This window comes from Parasteatoda tepidariorum, chromosome 3 (assembly GCF_982258835.1).
Source record: "Parasteatoda tepidariorum strain Cologne lab strain chromosome 3, Ptep-v5.0, whole genome shotgun sequence".
In the NCBI taxonomy this organism is placed as follows: Eukaryota; Metazoa; Arthropoda; class Arachnida; order Araneae; family Theridiidae; genus Parasteatoda; species Parasteatoda tepidariorum.
Window position 1 is genome coordinate 44,569,511 of NC_141757.1, and position 19,635 is coordinate 44,589,145.

At 27.3% G+C, this 19,635-nt stretch overlaps 1 protein-coding gene across 2 annotated transcripts in view; it reads left to right on the plus strand.

Annotated features, from left to right (window-relative positions):
* The first annotated feature begins 781 nt into the window (after positions 1 to 781).
* The window catches only part of LOC107444435 (neural cell adhesion molecule 2-like), a 204,825-nt gene continuing 185,971 nt past the window's right edge, over positions 782 to 19,635 (plus strand). For both annotated transcript variants that reach the window (XM_071178773.2, XM_071178770.2), the window contains exon 1: positions 782 to 1,282. In XM_071178773.2, coding sequence (XP_071034874.2) covers positions 1,183 to 1,282 — 100 coding nt within the window. In that variant the 5' untranslated portion in view covers positions 782 to 1,182. The remainder of the gene's footprint in view (positions 1,283 to 19,635) is intronic.

Sequence of the window (19,635 nt, forward strand, 5' to 3'; positions counted from 1 at the left end):
TGATAATAATAATACTTGAATTGTTAACGAATGCAATTATTGAAAGTAAAAAAAAAACAATTTTATTTCATTCAAAATACGTCTTAATTGTCTATAATAGTTCTGAATATGATTGTTCTGAAATTATACATATTAGAAAAATGGTATATGGTCTTAAAAATTCATAGTTTTTGTTTGATACATATAAAATAATCTTTTAAATATTCAACTGTAGTTTTTTATGTATATTTTGAGAAGAAAGATCATCAAGCAGATTATTATACTAAAAAATTTGAAAAATTATTTGAATAACATGATAGTAATAATACTTGAATTGTTAATTGTTGCAATTATTTAAATTAAAAGAAACAATTGTATTTTATTTAAAATATGTACTGATAGATCTAAATATATTTAAAAAAATAAAAAAACTTCTGTAGTTTTTTTTAATTTCAGTTTATAAAAGTTTATGAAAGAACTTTCAATATACAACATTTAAAAGAAAAGAAAAAGAAATATCAGTCATTGAGCTAATTCGAAGTTTTCCGACACATGAAAATATTAAATAATTAGAAAAAAGTAACAGGGAAAGAAAACTTGTGCTTTTTGGAAGGATTTATAGTTTTTATTTTATTTCTTCACCTTCAACAAAGATTTAATAGCAAGCGCCCGGGGAACGCCCAAGTACCCTAGCCTTCTGATACTGCAAGTCGTCACGCTAAAGAGATGAGAAGCTAACAAAAATCACTACCACTAGAGGGCGATAGAATCCTTCAAGAGCCTTCGTTGGAACTCGGAAGGCAGAAAGGTTGCAGATGTCCTGTATTTCGGACTTCTCTGAGAAAGCTGATTTCTATCCTAAAAAAGTCCCTTACAACAATTTATTGCTCAAAATTTAGCAATAATTGAAGCTTGAAAATAATAAAGGATAATCGCAGTGATAAATATGATCTTATTATAATATAACAAGTGATATAAATACTGTTTTTATTTCTTTTCTTTTCGTTTCTTAAATGGTGCTAGAAACTCATTACAGGATTTTCGGAATGATTTTGAAGAAATACTTCCAACACAAATTATAACATATAATTAAGGATTTATTGCACAAAGAAAACGGAATTAATACGTTAAGTTAATAAAAAATTTAACATTAAGTTGCCTAAAATTAACATATGATGTATTGAGTGTTTTTTGTTGGTACTAATGGGTTTGGATTCATTGCTCTTGAACATCTCAACAGTTTTAGTGGTGTGTGCTTTTCTTCTTGTGTCAGTGTCCGGCGAAGAAGAAAAAGATAGCGAAGGTAAGACAAACTTTTTTAAGAATGAAATATTTAAACAATGCTTTTACTTGAAAAAAAAAAGATATTTTTATAATATTATATAAGAATAAAATTTTTAAACAAAGATTTCACTTGAAAAAAAAGATATTTTTATAATATTATTTAAGAATGAAATTTTTAAACAATGATTTCACTTGAAAAAAAAAAGATATTTTTATAATATTATTTAAGAATGAAATTTTTAAACAATGCTTTTACTTGAAAAAAAAAGATATTTTTATAATATTATTTTTGTATTGCCATAACTCGATATTGTATTTTTTGCGATCCCTAAGTGATCAGATTGCATTATAAAAGATTTGTAATATCATGAGACTTAAAACTCTTTTAAACAAATTATTGGAAGTTGAATTATCTTTAATTTAAATTTACAAATAAAAATATTTGAAATTACGTAACAATAAGTTATTTTTAATTAAGTTTCACTTCTTAAAATTATTGTCGTTAAATAAATACGACATAAAAATCACTCAAAATATTTTAAGAAACATCGGTACTATAGTAAAATTTTTCCTTTTTATTGTGAATAAAATGTAATTCATTGCCAACATACAGTGTCATACGATATGCTTGAGAATTCTATACTTGATTAGAGTCTTCTTATAAGAGTTTAAACTCAAAAATCTCATTTTTTTTTTTTTTGTAAATTGATTGTAGAAAATTTTCGAAAGTAATGCACAAATTAAATCTTATAATACATTTGTCACTGAATTATCAAAGTATTTGCAAATATAACATTTAAACAAAATAATCAAATGCATTTGTATTTATATAAATAAATATTGTAAGGTATATGCAATAAAATAAATATTTAAACGTAGTAATTCAAAAATAAATTTTTATAAGTATTTAAATATTTTTTAAAGCAAACTATGCCGAAAAATGCTTAAATGCTATTGCTTAATGCTTCATTATTTTGTTTAGATTCTATCATAGTGTTTAAAATTTTAAAGTTACACTATAATAAATGATATTAATGGAGTAAAAACAATTATAAAGTGCATTGAATCTTTAGTAAAAATTTTCTGAATAATTGAGTAGCTGTTTCTTGAGAGATTATAATAACATTTTAATTATGAAATTTGAAAGTATATTTTTTACTAAAGGGGGCAAGAAAATTGGAAGAAAATTCCATTCTACTTTTATCAGTAACAAAGTTTAGTGCTGCTATTTAAAAAATGCTATATATTAAATAAATAAATTCATTCTCATAAAACGAGCTATTCCTTATTAGTTATAAGGAAATAAAATAATCTATTGTCTAATAAGAAAAACATATTGAGATAAAAGATAAGAACATGAGTACTACAGTAAGCTTAGTCTTTAGATACGCATTTGGAAAAACTGTTTTCAGGAAATATTTTCTTCAAATTTTATTACGTTTTAGAAGTTTAAATTATTTAATAAATCTAATAATAATTGCAGCATGTTTAAAAAATATTATTTAAGAAATATTATTTAAAAATATTAAAAAATATATTGCTTGAAAAATATTTGCAAAATATTTATAAAAAATATTATTAAAAAATATTATTTAAAAAAATATTATTTAAAAAATATTATTTAAAAAATATTGTTTTAAAAAATATTAAAAAATATATTACTTGAAAAATATTTGCAAAATATTTATAAAAAATATTATTAAAAAATATTATTTCAAAAATAGATTTTAAAATATTTATTTAAAATATTTTATTTAAAAATTATTATTAAAAATGAGTTCTAAGGATTTAATTACGTGTCTGTGAAAAAGATGCATTAACAATAAAAAAACAATGTCGCAAATTATCAAAACTAATATTTTTTTTTTAATTTATTGTATTAAAAGTAATTTTTTTTCACAAATTTGAAAAGAAAAAATTTTTTGTGTTGACATTTCTTAAGGAATATTATGAATGTGACTTCTATCAATCAACTAAATTTATTAACTTACGAACTATTGTTGGAAATCTTAAATTTCAAAATTAAAACAAAGGTAACATTTTTATGAAATGAAGTCTTAACATGATTATCTCATGAAGCAATGTATGTCTGAAAAGGCAATGTTAAACTGACTTTCACGAGTTAAATGAAGTTCGTTTTCCCTCAGCGTAAGTAATTGGTAGCTAATATTGTATAAGAAAATGTATCAACTTAGTATAATCATTTTGAAATTCTTCATTTGAAAATTTAAGAAACATTCTCAAGGAAAAGACTTTTTGCCACAAAGATAAGATAGTCGTAACACTATTGTTCCATAAAACAGTTTATATGCGGGAGAAAAATAGAAAATAGAATTTCATAGGTTAAAGGAAGAGCTCTCCCGTTCGAGAGCCTAAGTAGTTACTCGAGACACAATCTGCGGCGTGAAGGAAAAGAGAATGGCCACATCGAGCTCTTCCGAAAATGGAAAATCCGATTTTGGCTACCCACTACAAAATAATGTGTCTCAGTTGGATTTGTGGAACATGGGAATTGATAGATAAAAAAGGTAATGGCTTGGAGGAACTTTTTTTTTTCACAAAATTTGGACTCTTGCCATTTATAAAGTTTAAATCTTTCGCTTTGGCATATTTGATGCTTTAGTTCTTATAGTTAAGTTTCTATCGGTGTTAGTTAAAAGAATTATCTTCCTTTTTATCTGTTTATAGAAGAATGAAGAATATACATACATTTTACGCGCATTCAAATCCCGTTTTAAAACTGAGACACAATAGAAATTGGAGAAGATATGTAATAATTGCTGCTAATTTAATCTTAGTATAACACATTTAATCTAAATATAATGTTTTCCTTTACATTTTTCTTACTTGTATTCTAGTAAAACTCATATTATTTATAATACGCTATTAAAATAAACTATATATTTAAAAAAATGGTAGGATTTTTAAATTATTTAAATATTTCAGTAAATTTAGAATGATTTATTCGCAGAGAGTTTTCTTTTCTAATATGATACTAGCAAAATAAGACTAAGACGAAAATATTTAAAATATATATATATATATATATATATATATATATATATATATATATATATATATATATATATATGGGCAATTCCACGAAAGTGTCAACTTTTAAGTGAAATTTTTTTTTTATTAATTGCATATTTTAATTTTAAAAATATGTTCAAAAATAGCCAAAGTCTACATATTACTGTTTAATTTTTGATAATTTTAAATTTTTTGAATCTGGCAGCATTCTAAAGTAATCACATGGCTGAAAAGTGAATTCTTCACATTTGTGCTCAAATTGTTTTCTTGAAAAATACTTATAAAATAAAAGAAATGTATCTTTCTTTTGCAATATTTTGATAAAAATATGCATATAGTACAAAATTTAAACATTTAAAACATAGCCTTTAAGTCATTTTAAGTTTAATATATTAAATAAAAGTAACTTTTTTTTATGTTATTCCGTCACATGTTTTAGTATAATTTTTTAAATAGCATCTGCGTTTTTGAATGAAAATGTGTATATTTTGGAATATAAAGGAGATGTGGCATAAGAATCAATGAGAAATTGTAAAATTCTATGCATTTGATTATTAACTTCCAATAATTAGCGTGACGGAATGACACATCTTCGGCAATGGAATGACAAAACGAGTCCTTGAGAAGCTTAGTCAAAAACTAGGGAATTATTTTTTTTTTCAATTAACCTAATGGCTAAAACAGCTGTTGAAAGACAGATAAAATGTTGAAAAAGACCAAGATCCCCATGATATGATGAAGAAAAAAAACAGAGAAAGAAAGGCAGAGAAGAAAGTTTCCGTTACAAAAGTTGGACTTAAGCTCAGAAGTGCAAACGCTGTTGTGCAGAGATTGTGCAAACAAAGAAAAAATCAAATTCAACCAATCTCTTCACATACAAATAATTTAAATTCCCTATACAAATTCCTGCAGAGTCTTGGTAAAGCCATAAAAAAAAATTGTACACTCAACATAAAAAAAATTGTACACTCACTTCCAAAATCACCAATAGAGGTAAAAAAATTAATTCAGTCTTTATGTGAGAAGTATTTAACATCGAACTCAAAAGAAACTAAGTGAGAAAAGTAATGTTGATGAGCTGTTTAATTTAGTTAAAAAAAATTTACTGTCAAGATGATGTTAGTTACAAGCCCCCAAGTATGAAGGATTCAGTCATAATACAAACTCTGACAGAGTAACGAAGAGTGCAGATGCAATATATACTTATGGCCTTAAAAGAGGCTTTTCATAAAGAAGCATATATTAATATACATCAATTGATGTAAAGTGTGTCTTATCTCATTTTTGTTCTTATTCTCATTTTTGTTAAGTGTATTTCATTAATACCTCACAGCACATGCACCTATAAATATCATGTAATTGTGATGTTGTTCTAAAAGGCCAAACAAGATGTTGGCTGCTGTAAAACGGCACATAATATGTAAAAGAATTTTATGATTTCATAAAGTCGAAGCAACAAATCGTTGAAGTTTTGTTTTTGTCCAGCTATTCTATTTAAGAGAGGGCAAAAAAAAATGACTTCAGCTAGACACTTGCTACATTAGCATTGCCAGGAACAAGAGACCTGCACTAGATGCTCATGTAGTTTAGAAGCGAATCATCAAAATTGGAATGCTTTCTAATTTTAACCAAAACCAAGTGTATGATTTGAAAAACCGCTGTTTTGAAGAGGAAATGGAAAATATGATTGAGGAGTATGCGGTCGGCTCTTTAATCACTGTCCCATACTGCGAAAAAAAAGAAGGCACATTTATATGGCGCAAATTACTTTGATAAACAAAGACGATTTAGATGTTAAAGTATTTAAAGAACATGGGACAAAAATTGATTTATGCATAAATTTCCTGAGAACGAAGATAAGATGTGACATTGGCAAGTTAGATATAAAACCTCTTCTGAGACAACCTAATTTTCAAATTGTTGAAATTTTAACTGATTCTTACGTAAATTTTGATTCTGTTTATCTGTTACATTCTGTTTATCATTTACATATTAATAAAACATTTTTTAAATGAAGACTTTCTTCCACTAAACTTTTTGTCATTCCGTCACGGTCATTCCGTCACAGCAAATAGATGTTAATAACTGCTAGCCAACCTAAGGTTAATTTTCCAAATTCACAATTTACATTGCTTACACATTATACTAAAAGTAAAAAATAGTTCAGGAAAATAATAGTTGCAAAATTCACAGAAACTACCAGTTCTAAGCGGCATGCCGAAAGCTTGGTTGCCAAAATGTCATTCCGTCACACAAGTAAAAAGTTCATAAAATTAAAAATAAAAAAAACACAAAATTCTTTTTTTTTTAGTTTATGAATCACATTATACCAATAATAATGATATGCATGAGAAAAAATCACGTTTATTTGAAATTAGATGCATAGAAACTTCAATTAATTGTCATCATGCAAGTCAAAATGTCATTCCGTCACATATGGAATTGCCCATATATATATATATATATATATATATATATATATATATATATATATATATATATATATATATATATATATATATATATATATATATATATATATATATATATATATATATATATATATATATACTATTCATGCCTGACTTATCAGGGTATGGAGATTCTATGCCGCTCATCCTACCATGAGAGGTTTCGATAGCAGTTTCTACATTTGAGGCAATTGTAGGTTAGTTTTGCACTCGAAATTTCTCGAAGCAGGCAAGTTTATCCCAAAACTTGATCCAGTAGTCCCTTCGTATTCCAGTTTGGATTTAAAATTACCTAATCACGGAGTTAGCATTGGTTGCTTAAACTAATATATGGATCGATTGTTCTCCACTTTAGAATAGTTTGGCTAGTCTTTATAGCTCCTTAATCCACCTCATTAGGCCATACCTGTGCTATTTGACTTACTGCGTTAAATGAACCATTGAGTAAAAACAACAATGATGGTCCTTAATGTGCAAATATAGTTCCATTATAATTGTGTCGTTATAATTGTCATCAATTTAACATTATCATTCTAGTAGACTCAAAAAGTTTCAAAAATTTAATTACGTATATTTCTGCGGGAAAGCTTTGAGCCACCAACCATATCATAGGCATATAGAATTTTTTGATGCACTGTGTCACTGGAGTAGCTCGTATTGCATTTTCAACTGTCTTGTTTTCTGTTCTGTGATTTTATACGGCACAAGCACGGCGAGCTTATATTAGATTTATTTTACTCGTTAAAGTAAGAAAAGTGCTACATAGAGTATAATTAATTATGTAAAGCTTTAAATTTATTCAAAATGTATTAATATCTAGATTTTACTCCGAATTTTTCAACAATTTAGCACTAATTTGGTTCGTTTGTTAGACTTTATTTATAGCTATGACAATTCAAAATATTTAATAGATATTGAAATTCTTATCAATTCAGTGTTCAACATGTTATATAAATTCAAATAGAATTTCGTAACCATTTAGAAATTTTTAATTCTTTCTATTAAAGTGCTATCACTTTTTTTAATTTAAAACTAACGAGTTTTTATTCGTAACTTTTTCATCAAATGGGCATTTTCTGTGAACTGAGCCTTATAAGGATACTGAATAACGGCTTTAAGATATTCATTTGGCTAATCATGGGAGGATTTCGTGCTTTTTTTATACGATATAAATTGAACTCGAGGAAAACTTTCTGAAAGACGAGCTCATCATAAAGGGGAGCATCATCTGACCTAGGAGTAATAACCGGATTATGATAAACCGGGTAGATTCTCAGTGATGGCTAGTCATTGCGAATTCCGCACCCGGTTCGCTCCGACTATAGTGCTAACGTAGAATATCCTCAGTGGTAGATTGATCGTGGATTAGAGTCCCCTTGCTGTCAGACTAACCATGGAAGTTTTCGTGGTTTTCCTCTTTATGCAACGCAAATGCTGGTTAGTTCCATCAAAAATCTTCGTTAAAGGCAAAATTTTTCCCAATACTCGATCCTGGATTCCCTATGAGATGACCCAGATTCGATTGTCAGCGGTGGTTGGTTGATACAAATTCTGCTCCAGACTCGCATCGACCACAGTGCTTACGTAAAATATCCTCAGGGGTAAACGGATTATGGGGAGTCCCTTATCGTCGAACTAATCTTATGAATTTTTCGCATTTTCTTTTCTCTGTGGACTCTAAATGTGAGTAAGCTCTAGCAAAAAATCATCCAAGAAGGCTAGTTTGACCCATTGCTTGACTCAGGTCTTCTGGATTGTTTTCAGAATTACAAGGCTGTGCAGTTGAACATTGATAGTCGTAAACTCGGTTTAGATGTTCAGTGCTAGTCATAAATTTAAGTAAAATACGATATGAAATGTCCTTTCAACATGAAATGTCCTTTGGTTGAAAGATAAAAATTAAAAAAAAAAGAATAAAATATCAAATTGAAAGTGATGTTTCTAAACATCACCACTCCTTCATCGGGATGAGCAAATCATAGCATCTGTACAGACCTCATATTAAATATTTTGCTTTTCTATTAAAAAAGAACACGCTAATCTATGACACGTTCCTTTCTCTTATGCAATCGTTACAAAATTAATATTTAAGATCATTGTTTTATTAAAATGCGCCCTTTGAACTCACGTTAGGAATATCAGTAATAATAATTAAGGTTAAAAATAATTAAATAGTAATCAAATGTTTTTTTTCTAAATTTTCCCTTTCAATTCACGTATTTAATACGTCAACTCCCATTAAAAGTGTTAAAAATCTATGATACTTAAAAAGTTAATGTGTAAACGTGTTGCCTGATTTTTTTCTTTGTTATCAAAGTAATAATGTATAAATTTTAATGTATTATATCATTGCGTGACGCGCAAAGTGCATCAATATTCGTTATCAAATATATTACAAACAAAAAACACTTTTTATCCATATTACAAATGAACCGACTACAAGCTCCTAATATTTATTCACGTTTGTTTATCTTAGAAAAATATACAGTTCAACGCTGCACGAAACTAAGTTAAATAAAAGCTTATAAGTGTGTAAAATTGTAAATTCCGTTAATTCGTGCTGAACTGGAATATTTACTTGGAATAAATAATGATTTCAACTCGTGGGCGTTTCATTTACTTATATAAGTTTCCGTGCTTCATAAAAGTAAACAAAAAGTGTAATCCTATAACGAAACAATATTTTGTGTATTTTGAAAACTCTATGAATAATGTAAATCAATAATGTCAGTAATGCTAGTGAATTAGCTTTGTTCACAATAATATTTATTTAAAAATGTATTGGTTAAATTTAAACAAATAATCAGTTTCAGAAAGCGATAACAGTTTGCATTATCATTAATGCATTTTGTGTTTGAAATTAAATAACTGATATTTTTCCAGCGACTTTGTTTAAGTTTTGTATCATATTAATGTTTATGTTCGTTCTGATTTTAGGTGTCAAAATTGTTTTTATTTAAAAAATATTTTTCAGTTATAAAATGACACATTAATGCAATATATTATTTTCTTATTTTGAAAATACCTCAATTTTACCGTGTTTGTAATACTTATGTAAATAAGTTCCCTATTTAAGTATTTTATGTATAAAACAAATTAAACTTTTATGATCTTAATCATGAAACTTTTTTATGAAAATATATATATTTTAATAATTTTTGATTTCTAATCTATTTTATAATCAGGAATAAAACAGCAAATGTTTTCCTATTAGATATTTTAGAGCTTTAATGCAAATAATAGATTTTTAAGTGATGAATCATTTAAAAATACTTTTAGCAGTTTTTAGAGTTGGCTTTATTAAACCCATATGACGACAAATCTCTCAGTATGTAGCCAAAACAAGTCTACAGAACTTTGCAAAATTCATGCAATTAATTTTTTGCATCACAGAATTTTGCAATTAATTTCTACAAAATTTTGAAAAAGAATCAAAAAAAGAAACATAGTAATAGGAACGTATGTGAATAAAGACGTATGCAGCAAAACCTTAAGACATCAAAACTGAGACCCAAATTAATTCAGTCGGGTTTTAGTAATTGCGTTAATGGGTTTAAATACAACGGCGGTGAAACTTTAATATTCAGGCATTAAATACCCAAAGTACTGATGATTATAGATAAATAGATATTTCTCAAAACTGATTTAAAAAATTTAATCATCTTCTTTAAGATGCTTATACTAATGCGCGTCTTGCTTATCCGAATTCTTCCCCCTACATTTAGAACTTTGGAATGCGACAAATCCCTTTCTGCATGAAATGCGATAAGTCAATGCTGGCAAACAAAATTTAATGAAAGTCGTCACGCATCACGCACGGTTAACATTAGCATAGAATTTGCTTCAAAACTTTCAATACTTGATTTACTTAAAATTCAAAGCACGAATTTTACATTCCGAAACCCTCATTTTAAAAATCGTTTTTGATTCATAGGGTTTCTTTAATTTACGTTTTCCTCCCTCCAATGGAAAAGGAACAGAACATCGAAGGAAGGAACCGTGGAAGAAGAAAAAAAAGGAAAAGAAAAAAGGAATCGAGTCAGCTGCTTTGGTTTCACGATATTCAATTCCACGCTTGATTGACATTCATCGTCGAGAGGTCAAAACGGGAGATTTCGGGAAAAAATCTCAGGATTCTTAAAACATGAATGCGGTTAAACAAGTTTGGGCAAGAATCGCCATGTTTGATCACGCAAAGCATACATGGGTTCGACAAATGAGTTCCAAAATCTTTCTCATAAGAAAAATTTCTTTTGTTAGACTTGGAACAAGAGCTGATTTGTTTTGTAGCATTAGATGTGGTAAGGAACTCTGTTTCATCATATTGCTGTGAAACATTACGAATGCTTAAATTGATATGATAAAAAATTATATTGTAACTTTTATAGTTCGGTCAGCCGGGGGAAAGTTAAAAGTTGACCAAAATGCACTCTAAAAACCTCCTTTTTTGTCGCTATTTTTTATATTATTTATGTTTTAGGCACTGAAAAAAAATGGAGCTGTCTAGCATGTTTTATGAAATGCATGTCTATGAAATGCTTTAAGTACTCATTTTTAATGAATATTACTGATTTAATGATCACGGGTTCGTATAATTTTGAAATTATTCACTGAACGTAAGAAATCCTCGGAGTGACACTAAATATAAAATAGTAATAATGTTTTTAAGTTTTAATAATAATAATTTTGAATTTGTGATTAAGGTGACCAAAAATGGATTTTAAATTTAAACTTTTCCTAACTACAAAGTTTTTTTGTTAATTAATTCTTGAAACACTGATTCTGATTTGATGCATTGATAAACTGACTTCACGCTTTGAATTTTATTATTTTTTTTCAAAATCAAATTATAACTGTTTTTTTAATAAAAGTGTGCTTATTATTATTTTTTGGAATATATTAGATTGCAAACAACAAATATAATGTATTGACAAATATAAAAATTTCTAGTTTTCGATAAATCCTAAAGATTTATTTAAAAAAACTCTTAATCTTCACAATTTATTAAATAAAATAAAGAGTTAGAGCATTAAATTTTAAAAAATACTAAGTGTATTATAAAATATTTAAAAAAAGCGCACGCGATTATTTTTTTTTTTTGTATTTAATTATAATGTAAAAATTATTTATTATAATTAAAAGTTCAAGTAAATATTTTTTTCTTCTTTTTTTGAGCGATAAATGAAAATTAGCTGAAAATTTTGTTTACTTAGAGTCTTATAAAAATAATACAATTGTCTATGCACATCTTTTGTCGTTATTTTAGTAAAATTTTGATCAGAGATATTGTCAAGCACAAATACATCACGAACATACTGATTATTATTGATAGAAATTGGCAAAATTAATCCAATTGTCGGCACAGATTTTTAATCATTTTATCCTAGTAAAATTTCGATAAAAATATGCCGGATACAAATACACAGCATTGATGAGAATATTAAAATATGTGCAATTGTCGTCAATACATATTTTTCATCGTTGGTGGTTGGTGTCGTATCCTGTATTGAATCATATTTCATGGTGTGCTTGAATAGTTTTTGTTATTTCTATGGCATTAAATGAATACAAATCCTCTTCTGTGGGGTAGTTTAAGAGGTGAAGGCCTGCAGCGACTGCAGGGCAGTTATGGTTACATGATATGGTGTCAGTTCCACATTAAGACAGTTGCCACAGTTTTGATATTTTCTAGTCCCATCTGCAGAAATTTTCATGTTTTTATGATGTTTTGTTCTTAGTCTGATGAGAGTAGATTTTTCATCGTTATAGTAGAAAAAGATAGATAAAAGATATTGCCAGATACAAATACCATAAAAACATGCATCTCGGAAAATTTTATCAAATAAAATTACATTGGACATATGCATAATATAAACATTAAAACATAAAGTATAAACTTTATATTATTAAGTCTATTCTTAAATATTTAATTAAAATGTTGTTTTCTAATATTTCTTTTTAATATTATTTTAAAAATATATTACTTTCGTTAGAGATTTCACGAAAATATCCCGTTCTCATCTGAAATTACTTAGGAGTTTATTTTCTTCAAATGAATTAATATAATTTATGGACTCGTCTTGAGATTAGATTTAATCGTAATCCTTCAGGAAAAAATAAATTCGATTAAAGAATCTGTCAGTTACAAAAACACTAATTTAAAAGACTGAAAGATAAATAACCGCAAACTTGTATCTAGGCAACCTTCAGCGAACAACCTTCCTTAAAAATGTTTTATAAAAAAAATTTGAAGGAAAAAAAAGTAAGGTGAATTTTCTCTTAACTCAAAGGAATAAAAAGACAGAAGAATTAAAACGTGTTTCTGAACGCTTAAGGATTTCTTTCATCGTTTTTGTCTTTCTTTCACAGAAATAACTTTCAAAATAAACTTACTCTTGAAACATTCTTTAAAAATACTTATTCATAAAAAGACACTAAGATGTTAGAGAAGAAAGAAAAAAGTTTAGCTTCATTCTTTTGTGTTCAATTCTCCACTTTAATGAATTTTCAATTTTTTTTCCCTTCTTATTCGAAAAGTTACTTAAAATATAACTGTTGTATTATAAAAAAATATTAAAATGTATCAAAGTTTTTAGTTGCTTTATTAGTTATTTGAATAAAATATAAAGAAAAATAATTAAAAATATGTCTCACACTTATTATCAAATAATCAAATATTTTGAATTCATGAAAAACATCCTCTGCGATATTTTAATCTTAAATAAAGTTTTTAGGCAGATATTCCATAAATAATATTTTTTACTGGTGAATAGTTTTAAAAATTAACAAACTCTGTTAATTAAGAAAGTAAATTAAGTAAAAAAAAAAGGATAATGTAGCTTTTACACTAAGAATACTTGGAATTTTTGTCTACCCCAGCGGCTATATCTTTAGTGTAATAAATACTAAACAACGGCTACCATCGGTAATTTGAATTACAGGAATTACCTCATACAGATGAATGCTTTCTTTAGATGAAGTATATTTTTGTATTTGAATTTTTGACCATTAAATAAAAAAAATTTATATCATGCAGATCATTTAATCAGCATGTCGACTAATATTACGCATAGCATCTGTCAACACATACCTACCATTTTCTCAGCATAGGATGACTTAGTTGTTTAAAAATTAGTGTCTTAAAATCATAAAAAAATGTTTTTAATCAAACATACATTTTAAGAAAAGGTCTTTAATCAGGAACCTAATATAATCGTGGACTCTGTAAAGAAGAATTATTTATTTATTTGAGAAAGCATGTTGTGTTCTTGATTTCACTGACTTAATTTTTGATTTTTCAGGAAACCCATTATTATGGCTTTTTATTTCGTGTGCATTTGCTTATTTATTTTATTAAAAAAAATTCATCAAAATCAACGCATGTATTTTAACAAAATCAGATCAAAAATATTCATTGCGAAAAAGTTACAAAGTCTTAAAGAAAATTCAAACTGAAAGTAGATAATTTTTGAATAAGTATAAGAGAAATATAATTGTCGTTTTATCGTTAATGAATTAACTATGAAAATAAATATTGGAAATCTAAGCTTTAGTTTTGTTATTTTTTATAAATATTTTGAGATTTTATAAAATATAATCTATTATTAAATAAAATATATAATAAAATTATTAAATAAAATATATATCTGATTATAATGTAAGTAATGCACACTATTTTTCTTCTTCTTTTTTTATAATTTCTTTTTACTGAGTATATACATGAATGATATAAAAACGTTCTAACACAATAATGAATTCTGGTATGATTAAGCATCATTGATTTCTTCAGTAATCTCGGATTAAAAGAGAAGCAACTTAACATACAAGAAACATATCAAAATATATCCTTTTAATGATGCATAGTACACTAATTGAATCTCGTACCGTTTATGAGAGTGACTGATACATTGTAGAAAAACAAAGTATTTCATAATTTTAATACCTTAAATAATGTGCTCTTTAACAGTTTTCTGAAAAAATAGAAATTGGGCAATGAATTAAAATGCATATCAACATGTACTTTTAAAAAATTCATCGATAAAAAGATATCAGTACTTGTATCTATACTTTCATAATTTTTTTGACTAATTTTAACTTGATGAAAACAAAAATTAGAGGATATAAAATAAGGTAAAATGCATATTAACAGTTTTCTATTTTAATTATTACAATTAATTTTATCAATAAGATTTAACTCAATCTAATTGTTGGTTTTAAATTTTGAGTAATTAGAATTTTTTGAATTTAAAAACTAATTGGTTTCAAACCTGATGATTTAAATTTCGAATTTATAAGAAAAATAACAAATTTAAATAAAAAAATGTATTTAACCCTTTCGTTATGAGCGCCGTATTTAGCCGGCATTCAAGCTATGCCCTGTGTGTACTGGCACCGTATTTAGCCGACGCTTTTATGCTAAGGGCAGATATCACTCAAAAGTTTGTCAGCCTTGCTTTAAAATTTATCATTCTGAATTAAACAATTTTAAAAAAAAATTTAATCATCCTAAGTTGCATTTTATTTATAATACGTGAGAAATCATCAGACATAGCACTTAAATACGAAAGAAAAGGAAAGAAGGCATAACACTTAAATAAGAAAGAAGACATAACACTTAAATAAGAAAGAAGACATAACACTTAAATAAGAGAGAAGGCATAACACTTAAATAAGAAAGAAGATATAGCACTTAAATAAGATAAGAAATCGTCACTTCAGCGGATAGGTCAACTTTACCTTATTACTGCTTTGTAAGAAGATTCGCTAATAAAGAAGATAAGACCATTAAGGAAATACTCCATATTTTAGTAATATCAAATGATAAAAACAATATTAATACAAGGTAAATCACTATTGTTTTATTGTATATATCATATTTTTGAAAAACAACAGGATTTTTTCTACTTTCTATTCTGAATTTTCTTTTTTAAAACTTCGTTGAAACCAACATATTATTATAATAGTGTTAAGTTGGCTGCATAGCGCTTTTCTGAAAATTCAACATAAATCAACTTTATATTAGTAATATTATAATTAAAATATTTTTCAAGGAGAAAAAAATGTCTTTTTTCGTATCTTCTATTGTGAAATTATGTGAAATTGGATAAAATAACGCTGTTTGAGCAAAGCATGATTGTTTAAAAAATGGTGAAAATCTTTTACTATACCTGAAGTGTAAGACTATTAAGGCATAACAATGTGTTTTTTGAAACAAGCCAATAGCCATTTTTTTCAAAAAAATACTCTCAAAAATGTTTACAGCATAGCAAATTAAATAGAGAGTTACGATGATACCAAAATTAATCGATCATTTCCTTTCTTGATTATTTTTGTTTTTCATAACTCTAGTTTAATCTTCACTTTATACTTAATCTTCACTTTATACAAACACAAAAAGGTGAAACAAGTACTGAGATAATAGTAGAAAAAATTAAAATCATTGCGCTTTAGCTGAAAGAGGGAGTAATGGAAAGTATAAGTATATAAAAAGCAAAAGGAATTGTTTTGAGAGAAAGTATATAAAAAGCAAAAGGAATAGTTGTGAATGAAAGTATATAAAAAGCAAAGGAAAATTGAAAAGACTTAAGCTAGCCATCAACTAATAAACAAAAATTAAACTACTTTCAAATGTTACGCTATAGAGATTCCCACATTGTCAAGACTCAATAATATAAATCCTCAAACCACAGAATTTAAAACTAAACTGTTTAAGGAAGCTAAGAAACTGCAGATCAAATCTTTTCAAAAGGAAAGTCGGTAAAATTTCATTGAAAGTCACGCTTTAAAAGCTAATCTTTGTCAACATTGTAAAATTGGGGTTTTACTTATCAAAATATTATTTTTCTTCTTTATATTTTCTTCTATATAGTTCTTCCATATTTTCTTCCACACAGTAATTTCTTCTTATATGAAAAATGAATGGTGAAAGATTTTAAACTTTTAAAATTATTTTTTATTTATATTTTTAAGACAAATGATGTATTTCAAAATTAAATATTCTACATACTATTATCATGTCATTTCTTGTAGAATTAGAAAAAATACAAAGTAGTGCTGTTTCGAAAACTTTATATAAACATTAATTCACTGGACAAATAATTAGTCAATCCAAAAAAAATCGTGAAAACATCACTCGATATCACGTATAAACTTATATCTATGAACTTAATATAAGAATTGGTATAAGAATTAGCCCTCAAGATTTACAAAGAGCTGTTAATAGAGTTTAAATTGCTCGTGAAATTTTCTTTGATTGCGCAAATCCAACAAACGGCAGATATGATGAGTTTGGCTATTTTGCCCTTTTTCTAACTAACGTTCATCCCATAGATTTTCTACAGCAGGTTTTCTTAAATTTGGGAACCCCACAATATTAACGCAGATTTTTTTGATATCCCATGCACAAATGTGACAAACGACTGAGTTAAACTTATAATTTCTTCACTTGTATTGTAGTATACTAATTAGAGTTTTAAGTTGTTAAATTCAATGCCCCCAACTGGAATGATAGTAAGGACACGGTTCCCAGTATTACACCGAAGTTAAGCATCACCGAATGTCGTCAATAACAAGTGAGCAATTACTTTGATTATCTTGCGTATTGACCGAGAATGCGCGGTATCGGTCCTCGTTAAACTGTTCTACCGTAAAGTGCTCGACTTCATACTCGGATCGTCGGGCTACCAAAGCTGAGGAACCATCCCCTCTGCAGAAGATAAAATTCTAATGTCATGTCTTCAGATCATCCTCAGGGATGTTTTCCAGTTTATCGCCAATGGACCATGGTGCAGCTCCAGCGCGATGTAAATAAAGTACCTACTTACCATTGTCTTTAATTTAAAATTTTAAGACATAGAACGATGTGAAAATTTTAAATTAGTAGCAACCCTAACGTAACAAAATTACAATAAAAGTAAATCCAATCACCTGGACTTAAAAAATGAACATATTACAATGCTGAAAAATCCCACCTTTCTTCTAACAGAGCATATGCGAGAATTAAGTAGCAATGGATGGGTGTCTCAAGATTTTACAATTATCAAATCTTGGCAATATAGTCAACACAGTAGGACAAAACACTTCTCCAATATTCTTTAGATTTGATAGACGCTTTGATTTAATAAGTGGTTAAAGTTGTCTTGCAGAAATATATCGTAGAAAAGGAGAAAATAAAGTTTAAGCAAAAAATCCTTCAAAAGCTTCGTATTAAAATCAATTTTTAATCCAAAACTATTTGATTACTCGGCAAGTTTTTCTTGTGATTTAAATAGTATATGAATATCATTTTCTATATTCATCTGAGTTGTTTCACAATCCATATTAAGTTTTCAGCATTAATATTTAAAGGGAAATATTTTTCAACGTTTTTTCATAACACCGAAATTTTTATTACTTTATTATCTTTTTTTTCTGATGATCTGTTTAATTATTTTCACTGTAAGAATTCACTCAAACATTTCCAGGGAACCCTTTTCTTCCCTGGTTCTTCCTATAGTATTTTTTTAATAAAATAATCAAATTTTGAACTGCATTTTAAAAAGTGGCAAATCTCCTCTTCAGGAGAAAGATTTAGTATACTTAGTTTTTCAAACGTTGGAATTTAAATAATAAAGTTTTTGTTGTCACTACTTATATTGTAGAATAAATTGTTAAAATCAGATTTGTATCCGATTAGAAAGCCACCTTACCTCTGTATGCAATAATAAGCATTTGTATTTATAAACCATATCCTTTAAAATTTAGTAATTTTCAAATTTTTTTTATCAGTTAAAGAGATATCAAAATTACTGAAATGTTCGGTGATCCCAGAAGCAGGTCTCACAGTTTAATAAATTATTTTCTTTAGGATTTAATTTAGGTGATCTTAGAGGCCGATGGGAAAGTGTGAATGAGTGTTCGTATGAGTGTCCCAACCACATATTTTCCGACTTAAAAAATTATGTTGTTGCAACATCGGCATACTGATGACGTTGACTAAAAGACAATACCTGATCATCCAGAATGTTTAAACTAACAGGCTATATCAGGTTATTGGTCACCCCGGACTAATTCATTATAATTAAAACTTACAGAAACTACCACGTGCCCGACGTTATTAAATGATCCTCGATTTTTCTAGAGGTGAGTTGCTCATTTTAGCACATGTTTTGATTTTAGTTTGCGGAATTAAATTCCTCTAGACCTTTATTCCTCTTTATAAGCAATAATTTCATATTAATTATACAGAAATTACTTTTAAGAGACTTGGATATCTTACACAGCAATCCCTTTCTTTTTACTGCAGATTTGGTTTTCCTCCAAAATGTTAAACCTAATTCGATGTACATAATTAAGCATTGTGTTCCACAGATGGCGCTGTAATCACAAAGTTAAAATTTGGGAACACAATGTTTAAAAGGTATCTTGATGGATACACGTCAGTTCACATGCTGCTTGAGCTTTGTCTTTTAAAAATGCTCTGATAAGTCAAAAATTAGAAATATTTCATAATATAAAACGAAATATAACAAGCATAGCGTAATAGACAGTTTATACCCTTGTGGTTTAGTTTAGACTATCTGTTACATTAACGACATGGCAATTTTGCCAATGTGGTTGGAAGAGATTTAATACTGTCTCCTGTATCGAAACAACCTCTGGCTATTTGGAATTAATTCTCCCAAAAGCCAGGAAATACCACAGGGGATCGTAAATGACCATATCTTTCAGTTTGAGTTACATTAATGATAGTCAGGTGTTAAGTGTCGCACTTCTATTATGCTAATGGAGTATCATGACCTGTTTCTTAGTATAAATTAATAATCTCAAATTACCGACTCACGCTATAAGAAATACAGCAGATATTTCTTTGTTTATTTTTACGATACAC